The following is a 15,000-nucleotide window of genomic DNA, read 5'->3' on the forward strand; positions in this document are numbered from 1 at the left end:
ACTTCACTTCAATCACTTCCAGTGGGAAAAGGATGAGAGCCTCACCCCAACCAAACCCCTCTCCCCATTGGTTAGACAAATGACAGACAGGCACATCAGGGGATCGGCTGAAAGGTCACGAGAACCAGAGCCCCACCCCACCCATACCCCGCCCCCACCCCCACCACACGCAGCCATCAGATACAGATATAACCACCCGCCTGCAGCACCAGTGAGTGATGTCACTGGCACGGAGCCAAAATGGCGGCTGCGGTACATCCCGGCATATCAGTCGCCTCACTTCACAGGGCAGGTGATGCTGTGTTTTTTTCTTTTTGGGGGGGGGACTTGGCTGTTAGCTCTCCATGAATGTGTCCTATTTATCTCCTACCCCAGCTGCTTTACCCCCCCGAAAAAAAAGAAAAACCTAGCAGTCCATGCCAGACAAAGCTCCTGAGAACCTGATGGCAACAGTTAAAAGGGCAAATGTAGAGAGAGGAAAGAGAGGAGGGGAAAAAGAGAAGGAGAGACAGAAAGAGAAATGGGCTGTGAGCTTGATGGTGCCTGACAACTGCTTCCAGCCCAACACAGTTAGGACTGAGCATCTGAGCGACTCGCTTCAGTCATGCTGCCGTCATGTCGTGTCCATGTCCCGTGATTGCTTCGGAAATGGAGAGGCGGGGGTTAGTTATGTGGAAGGGGGGGCGACTGGGGTCGCAATTCAAAATCAGTCATGTTCCTGTCAAAAATGAGGATTTGACGAGAGCAAGGTCAACAGACTCTGTAACGTGTGTACAGGGGCACGACGCATCAGTCAGGCTTTTAATTTGAAAGGATTTGTTCCCCCCCTCTCATTCCTGATGCTCACAGTGTGCCCACCCAAGGCCAACCGTGAGGCTGATAAGATATGAAAATGGAGTTGTTTTTTTTAAAAGGGAGGGGAATGAAAGTGACAGATGAAGGCGTCTGCGAGAGAGAGAGATGAAAAAGCCAGAGCGGTCCCCCTTGTGAGGCTCTTCCCGTGAGCTGGGGTTATTTAAGGTTTTTGTCGCTCTCTCTGAAATCATTTGGCTTTCAGCCATTTTGAGCTCAAGTTAGTTTGTTTCTGTTTTAGACAGAGGTCTCTTCCCTCTGATACTTAAGACATCTCACATTTTCGAATATTCTGATAAAAAATTATATACTGTGTGTTGGCTTGCCACAGTCCAATAGTTATAGTTGTCCAGGATAGACAAATAACAACACAATCAAACGCACATCGTAATAAAACATGACATACACAAGGATATATTTATTCGTCGACAGGGATAGCTGATTAGAGAATAAATGCTTGCGAGCATCCGCTCCCACCTGAACATCACAGGGGCCCATTTTAAATAAGTCGAAAACTGCAGTCTGTTGCCCGACAGAATCCTTACAGAATCTCGAACAGCAGCAGTTTTCCAGACGTCAAGCTGATGGCTCATATCTCGTGAAGTCAGCGCAAGTTAGAAGGATTCCAAGGCATGCGTAACTGATGAATAAGGCCTCGCAGGACTGAAGGTGGCACGCTGTATTATTCAGAGAACAACCAAATGACTGCAAGTTCAGTTTTATGTGAGGGTGCCTAGTGTGGACCAATTTTGACACAGCATTGCTAAATTTGAACCGTGAAGCACAGCAAAATGTGAAGAAAAGTAAAAACTTTTTTTTTTTTTTTTTTTTTGACTGGTTCTGGTTTCCTCAGAATAAAATGTATTCAGCAAATTATTTATGTGGGGGAGAGAATCAAAGATCAGATCGACCTGTCTGAAAACATAACAAGACAAGACAAGAGGGAGAGGGAGAGAGAGAGAAAGAGAGAGGGAGAGAGCAAGAGAGAGTGAGTGAGAGAGAGAGAAATATTGATTTCAATCTACTATCATTACCCCTCCACCCCAATCCCTCGCCCCTTTACTTCACCCAAAAATAGGCGGCCTTTAGCTCCGGCCCTCTGGCCCCTACAGGCCTGCAGTGTCCTGGACCCCGGGGCCTTTTCAGCCTGCGCCAGGGCACAGCACCCTCCCACCCCCACCCCTACCCCCACCACAACACACATACACACACAACACACACACACACACACACACACACACACACACACACACACACACACACACACACACACACACACACACACACACACACACACACACCACAACACACGCACGGGCACGCACACACACACACACACACACACACACCACAACACACGCACGGGCACGCACACACACACACACACACACACACACACACACACACACACACACACAGAGAGAGAGAGGCACTCCATCCCCTGCAGAGCTGAGCTGGCTGTATTACATAACAGCTGGGCATCAGAGAGCTGCGTGTGAAATGTCTCTGTGTGTTTTTGTATGTGTATGTGTGTGTGTGTGTGTGTGTGTGTGTGTGTGTGTTTTGTGTGTGTAAGAGAGAGTATGACATGGGCTGGATGCGGTAACATGTTACACGACCCGAGCAGGTCACAAGTGCTAGTCACCCGGGTGACCTTGATTCGGCGAGATCTGACAGCGTGATTAAAAGGATCCATTTCTGCACACACAGCCTTCCTCAAACACCACAACACACTAGATGCGTCCACTATATCTGTGGTCAGAAAGCTCTATCCAAGTCACCATCGGCTGTGGCGCTCTGCTCCAAATCCCACGTCCATTTCCCTTGATTGACCTTTGACGGAGATTAAAGTTGTTTCGTTCAAGTTGTTTCAAACTACCAGACTATTTTCTTTTCTTAATCAAGCCACAGTGGTTGGGACGAGGGATGAGTAGTGTCCTCTAGAGGGGGGCAAAGCGACCGGCCGTTCCCCCTAGTTAATTATTGTCCTGAGAGTGAGGTACATGGTGTATCTTGTGCTGTTTGAAAATCTATTTTTTGAACCCATTTGTCTGATTTATGGAGCTCCCGCACCCAGCTGTCACTTTCCATTTTTGCGAGTTCTTATCTTTTCTCCAAGCTGTTGCAGAACAGATGGATTCAGTGCGTGTGATACCTCATTTTATACCCCAGTGAAAGCGCTCCAAATAGACTGACATAAAAGTGCATGAAAAGTAGAGTGTTCTTGAAGATTTATTCTCACAAAAAAAGCCAATTAGGGATTCTCCAGAGAGCACAATAGGTTGGACAGTTCATCTATTTGTAAAAAGGTAAATACGACACTTAAGACTCTCCATATAAATCAATAAGCTATGCAGGTATAGCCCATTTATAATCTGCTGCCAGCCAGCACAACCTACTTGAAGTTGACTAAAAAGCACAATCTAATAAATGATTTAATTATCCTCATTCACCATTAGTCCACCGTGGAACTGACTAGGAAAAGAAACTCAAAGGAACCGCTAAGATTCGGCTCATTTCAGTGATCAAGTGGACCAGGGCCAAGACAGCAGTCCTTCACAGAACATTATATTGACAATCCAGACAGTGACTGACCCTGGATCAGATGAGGGCCTCAGTACACTGATTCTTTTGTGTATTGTTGTCTGTGAGCAGGTGCTCATCAGCCTTCAGATACACCTAATTGTTTTCATGGTTCTCCTGATTGGAACACTGGGATAGAATCTCTCTGTGAAAAGCCACGGTCCAATCAGAGAAGGGGGAGGACTTCCCTGTGTCCTTCTATGAATGTCATCCCAGAGTGTGTAGAGTGTGGCTCAATGCTGCCCCCTAGTGAGGACACGGTGAAATCATCCACCTGGATACAGAACAGTACATTCTGTACTTCACACTCGGGGACAGGCTGACTCACTGATCGACTTCAGTATTACGTCACATGAAAAAAACTACTAAACTAAGTGTTGAGTGACCCATTTTTTCCAAAAAACAGTGATTATATTCAATGCACTGTGTGAATCATCGGCAAAGATCTAGACTGACATTTTATAAACAACCCATTTCCTAGAGGTAATGCACAAAGGGTACAAAACAAATGAGTGACCTCTTGAATGTATGTCACGTCTTCGCTGTAACTCTGAGACAGCACTGGTTCTCTGGTGTCTGCTCAGCTCAGATTGCTCCAAGAATAAAGCAAAGTGGGCTGATCTAAGACTACAAGCGCTGATACTTAAAATGTAGTACAGAGCTGAGCAGAGTTCAGGAGAGGACACGTCATCATCAATATTACAGGAACCGCTCCACAACTGCCTCTTTATCTAAAATATGATTTTCTCCATCGCAAGCTTTGTAGTCAGAAGTTCCTGATTTTGAGATAATGCCTCTGAGGCTTGGATCCTTCATCATCAAAACAGTATTAGGTACATAGACACCATAACAGAATAGGTTACTTTTCCTGAAAGTGTCGGGCCCACATTGAAATAGAGAAAATGTTGTAAGATAAGGTTAAAGGTATTAATTAAATGTTACTTTTGGAGTACTTTTTAATCAGTGGTTAAGGGTACAACATCAAGATCGACCATTTTCAGGAGAAAAGCTGAAATTAAGGTTTCTTTGAACACTTTGAGGTTCTTCTTAGTCTGTCATTGACAAATTCCAATCTAAAACTTTTCAAGGTTTTTACTAACAAGCCAGTAAGTCTAACATCATTTAGAACTGCAGACAACAAAGACGATGACAGATTCCAATTAGTGCAGTTCAGGACCGAAGTGAAAATCATACGATGGTGACTGATGCAAAATCTGGTCACTTTTTCCTAACATCTCACAAAACCCTTCACAGCCACTTCCTGTGGGGTCCATGTTGTTGCAATTCGGAGCCCTATTTCTCCTAACTGTAAACTAACGGTTACCAATTCAGCTTTGTCCTCAGACACTGGTGAGCACATTATGTCAAAACAACATGAAGGCTAACAGAAGCTTACAGTTGACATAACTGCTGCCACCTTATTTCAGATAGCCTAATGAACAAACTACTGGGGGCGGGACCATCCGACTGGTATTGTATTGGGGCACGGGAATAAGTATGAAACAATGATGCTGACAACTCCCCAAAAAACATGAGTTTAATAGATTGTTAAAAAAAAATAAGGCTAGGACACTGAGGGGGGTAAACATATACAGGTACATCCAGGACAACCGTTGTCATGGCAACGCCACTGTATGTATGTGGGATGTGGGGGGGTGCTACAGTGTTGACCTACATCCTGCTGCATAGACGTTCACCTCTGAGGGGACATGTAAGGACCTGCGGGGATCTACACACCAGCAACCCCCTGTCACCCAATCCACCCACCCTTCAATGGTGGCAAGGGTATACTCTTCTATCATGCACACACACACTCACACACACGCGCTCAGTCACACACACGCTCAGTCACACACACACACATACAGTTATTCCCCCACCTTTTATAAAATAGTGCATAGCTAAGGAAATATCCATATCCAAAGACATTTGTTGAGAGTGGGATGCTTGAGAGGACTCGTCTCCAAATGTCACTTGAACTGTAACAATCATTGTCCAGAAAAAAAAAAAGAAAAACAATAAAAATCAAGACATCTACATTTCATATACATATTTATAGTATTTATATGTTCATATAATTTCATAATAGGTTTTTTTCCAATGTACAAAGTTACATTCTGAACTGCAAAGGCTCATTCATAGAAATAAATACTGAAATGGCTAAATCTTTCTCGATATGAAGTTTTCCGTTCCTCGCCTGGAGAAGAAAAAAAAAAAAAACTTTGCAAACCTCCTGAGCTATGGACCCAGGGTTTGGGTCCGAACGCTCGACACATCCGACGGCACGATCCCCTTTCGTGTGTCGTTTCCAGCGGGCGGTACGCACACACACACACGCAGTACGAAACGGGACATGTACAAAAGGTATCATAAAAATAGGCATAAAAGTTCTGTCGTTTTTGTTTTTCATTGATTATGTGACCAAAACAAAACAAAACCCACCAACATAAACCCCTACCAAACACCCTACACGCATTCGTTAAGTACGCCTGACAAGCAGACATTCCTGATTGACTTACGGCACAAACATCTGAAAATAAGCATTCATATATAACCCCCTCTAGAGTCAAACACACGACTCTAGGCCATATTGACCACTTCAAAAAGGCAGCGTCATGTTGATTACTAGCAAAGCTTTGTTTTTCTAGAACATCTTTTTTTTCCTTTGGTAACACTTTTCAGTATAAATATAAATACTCTGCCACACAATTTCAAATTGCTCTGAATCGTCAAAGAAATTTCTAGCATAGCTGTGCTAAAATAAACAAACAAACAAAAAAAACCCAAAGGCTGTACTTATTACTCTTTTTCCTTAAAGTGTCTGTGATCAAGAGCTAACTCAGGAAAGAAGGAAGACCTAAAGTCTACACCGAGGCCTGTCTGTCTGGGAAAAGTAGCCACCTTGGCGCTTCTATGCCTCCGTCCTAAACCGTTTTTTTGTTTTGTGTGTATCTGTTCCTTGAGAGAGGTGCTTGCGCGTACTATTTCATACACTGACGTCCTAATAACAGAACTCAGACAACAACAATTCCACCAGTCTCCAAATATGGGTAAACAACGCAATACAAAATAAAATCAAATATGACGTTTTGGATAAACATAAGAGCAACCATTGTAACTTTCGAAGAGTACATGGGATCCGGACAAGGATAGCCAGTATTCAACCGTGCTTGTTGAAAGATGAAATCCTCCGATTGAGAACCTCACTCAAAGAGGAAGAAGCGGAACTTTGTCAAAAGTCTGGTAAATGGAAACACGGATCCTTTTCATCGTCCACTGTTCCACGGCATGCCAAAGGATCGTAGAGAAAGTGCAGGCTGATACGGTGACCCGTGCGCGACCCTGAGAGGGTCAGGAAGTCTTGTTTAGGTGACCACATGGGTGATGGTCATTTGCAAACATACAGACAGTTCCCCTCAAGCACACAAAGAGGACTGTTACAGTATGGTGATATGAGTGAGCTTCAGCGACAGCAAACGTGATGTAACTCAACACATATGAACACAAAGAGTTTTGGTGAGAAAATAATGAAAAATCAAAAGAAAAAAATATAATTAAATTGAATTAAAAATTAATCATAAAATGAAAGGCTAAACAAGCATGGATGAGATTGAGTTAAAGAAAAAAACAATTAAACATGCATGTTGATATGAGAGTGGACTGTCTCTGTGAGATGCACACACACACACCCGTCACTGTGGTATGTGAGTGTTCAGGTACGGTGTGTGTGTGTGTGTGTGTGTGTGTGTGTGAGAGAGGGAGAAGAGGCATGAGGGACGAGGGGTCAGTTAGTCGTCCTCAGCCATGACCTGCCAGACGATGAGGTGGCTGCGCTCAGCCTTGGCCAACAACGGCTGCAGCTTCAGTGTGGTCTCCACATCCTCAGACTCTGCACTTTCATCGCCTAGAGAGAGCCAAGGAGAGACAGAGGGAGGGAGGGAGAGGGAGAGAGAGAGAGAGAGAGAGAGAGAGAGAGAGAGAGAGAGAGAGAGAGAGAGAGAGGGAGAGGGAGAGGGAGAGGGAGAGGGAGAGGGAGAGGGAGAGGGAGAAGGAGAAGGAGAGGGAGAGAGAGGGAGAGAGAGGGAGAGGGAGAGGGAGAGGGAGAGGGAGAGAAAGAGAAAGAGAAAGAAAGAGAAAGAGAAAGAGAAAGAGAGAGAGAAAGAGAGAGGGAGAGGGAGAGGGAGAGGGAGGGAGAGAGAGAGAAAGAGAAAGAAAGAGAAAGAGAGAGAGAGAGAGAGGGAGAGAGAGAGATGCAGATGAGTGGAAATAGTGAAACCTAAACAAATTCTATGCTTACAGCCGTTTAAAGTAGTGTGCATTGCACCAATCCAATGTAAACAAAAATGATGCGTCACGACTTGACACTCTGACAAACGCTCCAAACTCCTCCTTCAGCAGACAGAACCAGCGCAGCGTGCAGAGCATCTGTGTGTCTACGTACCCATTCTGAAGTCGATGTAGCCCTCTCCTCCACTCATGACCAGGACGGACTTGCCCAGCTCCTGATTGGCTTCCGACGAGGGCTTATCCCCGCCCCCCTCCCCACCTGCCGTAGCAGAGGGAATTACCTGACCTGTGACGGAGACGCAAAAGCACCAATCAGAAATGAGCAGTGTGTTTGTTTTTATTGCAACAGCCAACTTGCTCTTACTCCCATTCTGCTACAGTGAGGGCAAGACAGCAGCCCTGAGTTATGGAAACGAATACACAGTAGAAAATCAATATAAACTGAAATACAGAACAGTACATCTACAGTAGGGGCTGAGGGTTTAAGACTTTAAGACCACCCTTGAGAAAACATTCTTCTTGAGACGGTTTCATTTGCACTAGAAACGGAACTAATACATGAGTGCATGAGATCGTGTTATCTTTCTATCAGCCTATGATATTCGGATCACATACTGTACGCTCAATTTCACCACATTCCACTGGGTTTTGCCTTTTCCAAAGAAAAAAAAAAAATCACTGAAAATCCCTTTTTCAGTGGCCAAATCGGCCACTACGGCACTCGAGTATATACTGTGAAGGCAATGGTGAAGGCAATGCACTGACAATGGGAACACAACACAGGGTGACTCAAGTGTTCGCCTCCTCATAGCTCTGGTGCTTTCCCCACAGTCCTTCCCTAGGCATGCGGCCCTTGAGAAGCTCGCTCGCTCTCTCTCTCTCTCTCTCTCTCTCTCTCTCTCTCTCTCTCTCTCTCTCTCTCTCTCTCTCTCTCTCTCTCTCTCTCTCTCTCTCTCTCTCTCTCTCTCTCTCTCTCTCTCTCTCTCTCTCTCTCTCTCTCTCTCTCTCTCTCTCTCTCTCTCTCTCTCTCTCTCTCTCTCTCTCTCTATTCAAAGGTAGCTTTATTGGCATGACTCATCAAAGCAGTGTTGCCAAAGCAGACATACAGTATAGCAATACAAACAGATACAATATCTGTTTGGAAACAATCAACACATAAAAAAAAATAAGAAATAAAAGAAAAAAGAAACTTACTTAATACTACTATATGGTTTATAAATGAAAGGAAACTTATGCAATACTGTATAGAAGGGAACTTATTATGAATACAATAAAATAAGTATATGTACTGTATATACATCAGATATTGTCAATATGCACTCACTTCCTCATTTTGTGACACTCTAACAAGTATTGTGCCGCCAGGTGTATACAATTTGTTTGTTCTCCTAACAGAAATGAGAAATTTGTTCATTCTCTAAAGTTTGAAATTGAGGTATAACTAATTCAAATTGGGGGAAAAAGGTATCTCTAATGGATGTGTACTTGTTGCATTCTGTTAAGAAGTGGCATTCATCCTCTCTCTCTCTCTCTCTCTCTCTCTCTCTCTCTCTCTCTCTCTCTCTCTCTGCCGAGGTCGCCGGTTACCTGGGACCGCGCAGAAGAACTTCACGGCATCCCGGTGGCCATGGAAACAGAGCTGGGCGTGAGCCATGGAGCAGAAGGGGACGAAGGTCGCCGCCGTCACTTTGTCGCTGTTCTCGTCGCCATAGACACGGATGGCGCCGCCGGGCTGCTTCCCCGATCCCGAGGTGATCTTGTTGGCCGCTGTGAGCAGGACCAGAGAGAGAGAGGAATGTCACACAAAGGCCCCATTATATTAACACTAATGAGGAACACGCAGGCATTCCTTAACCCAACAGGCCTGAGTGCAATACAATGTACACACTACACACACACACAGACAAACACATTACTGTGAACAAACTACACACATTACAATTATATACTATGTACACACACATGGATACGAACAAACTATATACTGTACATTACTATTCCATACTTAGTACACACACACACACACATTATTGTGAACATACGACACACATTGATATTCCATACTATGCACACACACACATGAATGTGAGCAAACTACAGACATTACGATTACATACCATCATCACACACACATGAATGTGAAGCACCTCACGAAAAGTTAAACTGCATACACTACTAAACACTTTTTTACAAACACCTCTAAAGCAGAGCTATGAGATGGTGCCATTGTCTGAATGTTACGGTATTCTCCATCCTCCTGAGTTCCGTAGTGCATGATGGGATGGACACTTACTCTCGGTCAGGGGGATGGAGATGATGACCCCGTTGCCCGTGCCGACCCACAGCCGATTACAGGACACCATCAGCGCCGTGATCCGCACAAAGGAGAAACCCAGCTTCCCAGTGCCTGAGGAGCGCACACACACACACACACACACACACACACACACACACACACACACACACACACACACACACACACACACACACACACACACACACACACACACACACACACACACACACACACACACACACACACACACACACACACACACACACACACACACACACACACACACGTTATAAAACTAAGGAAACTACTGAATATACAGTTTTTGTTGAATGCACTGATGTTTTGAAACACGCCTATATAGCTGGGGACGATGAATAAGTACTGGTCTTTTACATTACATTACATTACATTACGTTTAGCAGAGACTTTTTTTGTCCAAAGTGACTTATGTCAACTACATTATAAGGGACATTACATTACATTGTTCTCAGAGCAACTTGGGGTTAAGTGCCTTGCTCAAGGGCACAACGGTGGAAGGTGGGAATTGAACCCAAAACTTTCAGGCTACTGCACGCTAGCCCAGTTCCTTAACCACTTCACTACCACTGTCCCCAGCTTTTGGGTCTAGCCCAACATGCCCTTGAGACGGAGTTGCCAAGTGTCAGGTTGCCAGGAAGGCGGAGAGAAATGGTGTGTGTGTGTGTGTGTGTACTGTGTACGTGTGTGTGTACTGTATGCATGTGTGTATGCATGCATGTATGTGTGTGTGTGTTTGTGTGTGTGTGTGTGTGTGTGCGTGTGTGCACCCACCCAGCATTTTGCTGACGTAGGGCTCGATGTCCACGTCCTGCAGGTGCTGGTAGGTGTGGGCGTGGAAGAGGCGCAGCGTGGAGTCCAGCCGGATGGACACCCAGATGCCGTCGCCCTCCCAGGCCAGCTGACGCACCTGGCTCTCCTTCCGCGGGTGGGCATCGAACGATTTCTGTTGGCGGATAACGAAGGAGTTAAATCATGATCCAAAAAAAGTTAAGAGACTGGATAAAACCAGCAGCATTTCCTTTCATGTGTATAAAAAAACAAATCTTTGCTTTTTGTGCATGTTCGTGGAAGTGTTTATGTTTTTGCTTGTTTGTGTTTGTGTGTGTGTGGGGGTGTATGAGTGTGTGTCTGTGTGTATGTGTGATTACTAATACTAATGGTTTCTTCTTTCCAGACACCTCTGACTAAGGTAGAAATGAATATTGAGCAAATCTTGGTGCAAAAGGACCAAACAGCGATCTTCCCTTACGGCGACACCAACCAAACAAGATACTGTAGATTATTTTCTAATTTGTTAGAATTACTAGCAACTAATTTGAGCAAAAAAAAAAGTTGGCCAACTTACAGACAACTTGCTTGACAGAGTAAATTTATGGCAGCTTGCTTTTCTGTTTTTGTTGTGGGGTGTTAACGCATGTCAACACCCAGTGTGGACAAAAAGTGTCAGACGTGAGACAATTTACGGTGCAAATCGAACAGTCGGATGCGGTTAGGACACGGTGTCAGGGTGCGATTGATACGGCGCGTGATTACGAAACCCCGACCGACTCTTTGCCAGAGACATGTCCTGTCGGAGATAGAAATCTAGCAAGGCAACTTCACTCTGCAACAGACCCGTATACTTCCGCTTGCCAGAACCGTAAATCTAAGTCCGACTCCAGAGTGGAAAAACAGAGGGCAGGACTAGCGTGGTCTGAAGAAACTCGTAACTCTTTTCAACAGATGGAAGCCCCTCAGGCAAGAGAGGCACTAAATCCATACCATGCAGCAACAGGTGTGCTCAGATATGCACACTACCTGACGTTTTTACGCAATAGGAAATGGGGGTCTCGTAAAGACATGTTTTGTTAACTTCACACGGCAGATCCTCTGCAGAGGCTTTTCATAAGCTGACAAGGGACGGCGAAGGAACCATCTGTTCAAACAACATGGTGGTGCACTACCTCAAACGAGAGGTCAAGTGGAGCAACTTACCCTCGCCTAACCCTCTGACTGCATTTGTGTGTGTGTGTGTGTGTGTGTGTGTGTGTGTGTGTGTGTGTGTGTGTGTGTGTGTGTGTGTGTGTGTGCGGGTGTGTGCGGATGTGTGTGTGTTGGACTGGAGTATGTGTATGTGTGTGTGTTGGACTGGAGTATGTGTGTGTGTGTGTGTGTGTGTGTGTGTGTGTGTGTGTGTGTGTGTGTGTGTGCATGCATGCGTGTCCGGATGTGTGAGCATGTGTGTGTATGCGTTTGAGTGTGTGTGTGTGTGTGTGTGTGTTTGTGACTTTCACCTCAATCCTCATGGCCTTGGGCTGCACCACGTAGATCTTGTTGCGGTAGCCGCACCACACCTTGTCGTGCACCACGGTCATGCAGCGGATGGAGTGGTGCGGCCGGCCCAGGTCCAGCAGGTGGTAGTTGGTCAAGTCCCACTGCCCATCTGATCACCACACACAGGCCAAAGACGAGACATTTCCACAGCCGTTACCGTCATTTCCCAACTATTAGCTGCGACTTATACATTTTGCTAAATTTCTTCAGCTATGAGGTTAATACACGGGAACAGTTAATATGGTATTAATATGGCATTAATATGGCTTTGTTTCTTTTAACTTGCATAAAACATTATCCTTATACACACAATGTGGCTAATAAACAGGAAATTGCTGTATATATGATTATCCATTTTGAAATACTATATGTCCAGGCTTATGCTTATTTCTTGAATTTCCCCTTGGGGATCAATAAAGTATCTATCTATCTATCTATCTATCTATCTTATGCCTGATTTCAAACACACCAAATGGGAACTTTAAGTTGTAAATGGGAATGGTTGTGTGGGCACTGCATGTTGGGGGAACGTCTTCAAGGTCACAGGGGAGAGTCTTACCTTCCCCTCTGTGGAAGATGGCTAGTGTTCCGTCCGCCAGAGCCACCAGTACACGACCTTTAACATGACTACAGGAGAGACAGAAATGTCACACACTCATAAAAATACACCAAAGATAAGAGAGAGTAAACAGAGTAAAAATCTTACAACATGATCGGTTTGAACCATTTTAACGGCTAAGATAACACAAATTACCAGTGTGCTTCTACGTAATAAAAATGTTCCCCGAAGTTGCGACATTTTGTGGTGAATATCTTTGGATCTTATTCAACAGATAACAGGAAAATGTATTCAAATGTCCTCTTTCCTTTTCTTAACCGCAACTGATAAAAATAAAAGCTCATGATTCTCTACTCACACGATGCCTAAGACAGAGTCTTTCAGTTTGATGGAGTGAAGACATCTTTTCCACTGAGCCACCGCAGAGTGAACGTACACACTGAAACAAACCAGCAAGAGAACCTCAGTTAAAGTCAACACACACACACACACACACACACACACACACACACACACACTTAAAACACACAGACACTCACTTAAAAAAACACAGACACTCACTTAAAACACACAGACACACACATACACTCTGTGATTGGCTGGCCCTCCTGCCAGTCAGTTCAAATCAGCCACTCACCAGCCGTTTTGGGCCCCTAACCACATGGTGGCCAGGACGCTGCTCATTTTGTTGGCCTCCTCCCTCATGAGGTCCTTCTCCTCCGAGGCCGTGCTCACGCCGTCCTTCACCAGGTCACTCTCCCTACGGCCCAGACGCAGGGGACAGGGAGAGGGAGAGGGAGAGGGAGAGGGGGAGAGAGAGCATGAGAGGGAGAGGGAGAGGGAGAGGGAGAGGGAGAGGGAGAGGGAGAGGGAAAGAGAAAGAGAAAGAGGGGGAGAGAGAGGGAGAGAGAGAGAGAGAGGGAGAGGGGGAGAGGGAGAGGGAGAGGGAGAGGGAGAGGGGGAGAAAGAGGGAGAGCGAGAGAGAAAGAGGGGGGGGGAGAGAGAGAGGGAGTGGGAGAGCGAGAGATGGAGAGAGAGGACTTAGATTAGATCAGAGATTCTCAGCATGTCAGGAAGACCATCAACCGTCGGTTTACGCCTACAATCAGATCTTGTAACTGCTTCATGAGCGACTCTCGTTCTCTGAAACATGACCTATTACGCATTTCAACATACTTACTGGATTATTAACCACTATTCTTCCCTTGAATTGATACTCTGCGTCGAAACGTTAACTGAACAGTTATAGTGTGCGAAACTAACTGTTGCAATGACGGTAACTGTTAGAGCCAGGCCTAGCATGTACTCCAACCATGGAGGTATTATAAGAACTGGAGAAAGTGAACAAGTCCCGCCCCCATTCATTTCAATGGGAATGCTAGGCTAGTGAAAAGTGCCAAAATTGAACGATTTTTTCAGGCTTCAACATGGCGTTTCAAGAGGCTTGTTTCCGGTGCCGTTTTACTTAGCCAATTAAGTGCCAGGTTACTGACTGACGTAAGGTACAGAACGAGAGCTCGTGCCCACACTAAGCTCGTGCATGAGCGGAGAGTGGAACAGCCACCAATCAGCATGAGGAAAACGCAGGGAAAACGGCACTGGACATGATGTATTTCTGGAAAATGGCGACGAGGAAGTGCCCTGCTAATGGGCGAAGCTAATCAGTCAAATCCTGACCCCCTGACTCCAACCCCCTGTGAGTGTGTACGGGTTCCTGTGCTGTAGCTCACCCACCTCTGGGTGTAGGAGGCGGGGGTCTCGGGCGGCGGTGGCTGCTGCACCCCCAGCGGGTCGGTGAACACGTGCTCCGTGTAGGCGCCCGCCGTCAGGTCCAGCACGTGGGCGTGGGCGTGGGCGACCTCCTTGAACGCCAGGCCGCTCTCCGTGGCCTCGGTCGCCTCCTCGGGAGACAAGATCGCTGGAGACCGTCGAAGAGAAATGGTACAAACAAACTTTCGTTATTTGTTAAATAAATAAATAAATAATAATAAAAAATATTTAGACTTATTTATACTTTTCTTTTTATTTTTACATTTCACAGATAACTCCATTGAGGCTTTCCAAAAAACAC

General features: G+C 45.5%; 1 protein-coding gene across 6 annotated transcripts in view; it reads right to left on the bottom strand.

The window, feature by feature from the left end:
• Positions 1–4,954: 4,954 nt before the first annotated feature.
• Positions 4,955–15,000, bottom strand: part of spag9b (sperm associated antigen 9b) — a 59,259-nt gene continuing 49,213 nt past the window's right edge. For all 6 annotated transcript variants that reach the window (XM_062526237.1, XM_062526236.1, XM_062526235.1 and 3 more), the window contains 10 exons: positions 14,664–14,847; positions 13,567–13,689; positions 13,288–13,368; positions 12,930–12,997; positions 12,331–12,479; positions 10,829–11,000; positions 10,016–10,129; positions 9,310–9,489; positions 7,877–8,008; positions 4,955–7,339 (listed from right to left, as the gene is read on the bottom strand). In XM_062526237.1, coding sequence (XP_062382221.1) covers positions 7,224–7,339; positions 7,877–8,008; positions 9,310–9,489; positions 10,016–10,129; positions 10,829–11,000; positions 12,331–12,479; positions 12,930–12,997; positions 13,288–13,368; positions 13,567–13,689; positions 14,664–14,847 — 1,319 coding nt within the window. In that variant the 3' untranslated portion in view covers positions 4,955–7,223. The remainder of the gene's footprint in view (positions 7,340–7,876; positions 8,009–9,309; positions 9,490–10,015; positions 10,130–10,828; positions 11,001–12,330; positions 12,480–12,929; positions 12,998–13,287; positions 13,369–13,566; positions 13,690–14,663; positions 14,848–15,000) is intronic.

Source organism: Sardina pilchardus, chromosome 22 (genome assembly GCF_963854185.1).
Source record: "Sardina pilchardus chromosome 22, fSarPil1.1, whole genome shotgun sequence".
NCBI classification, from domain to species: Eukaryota; Metazoa; Chordata; class Actinopteri; order Clupeiformes; family Clupeidae; genus Sardina; species Sardina pilchardus.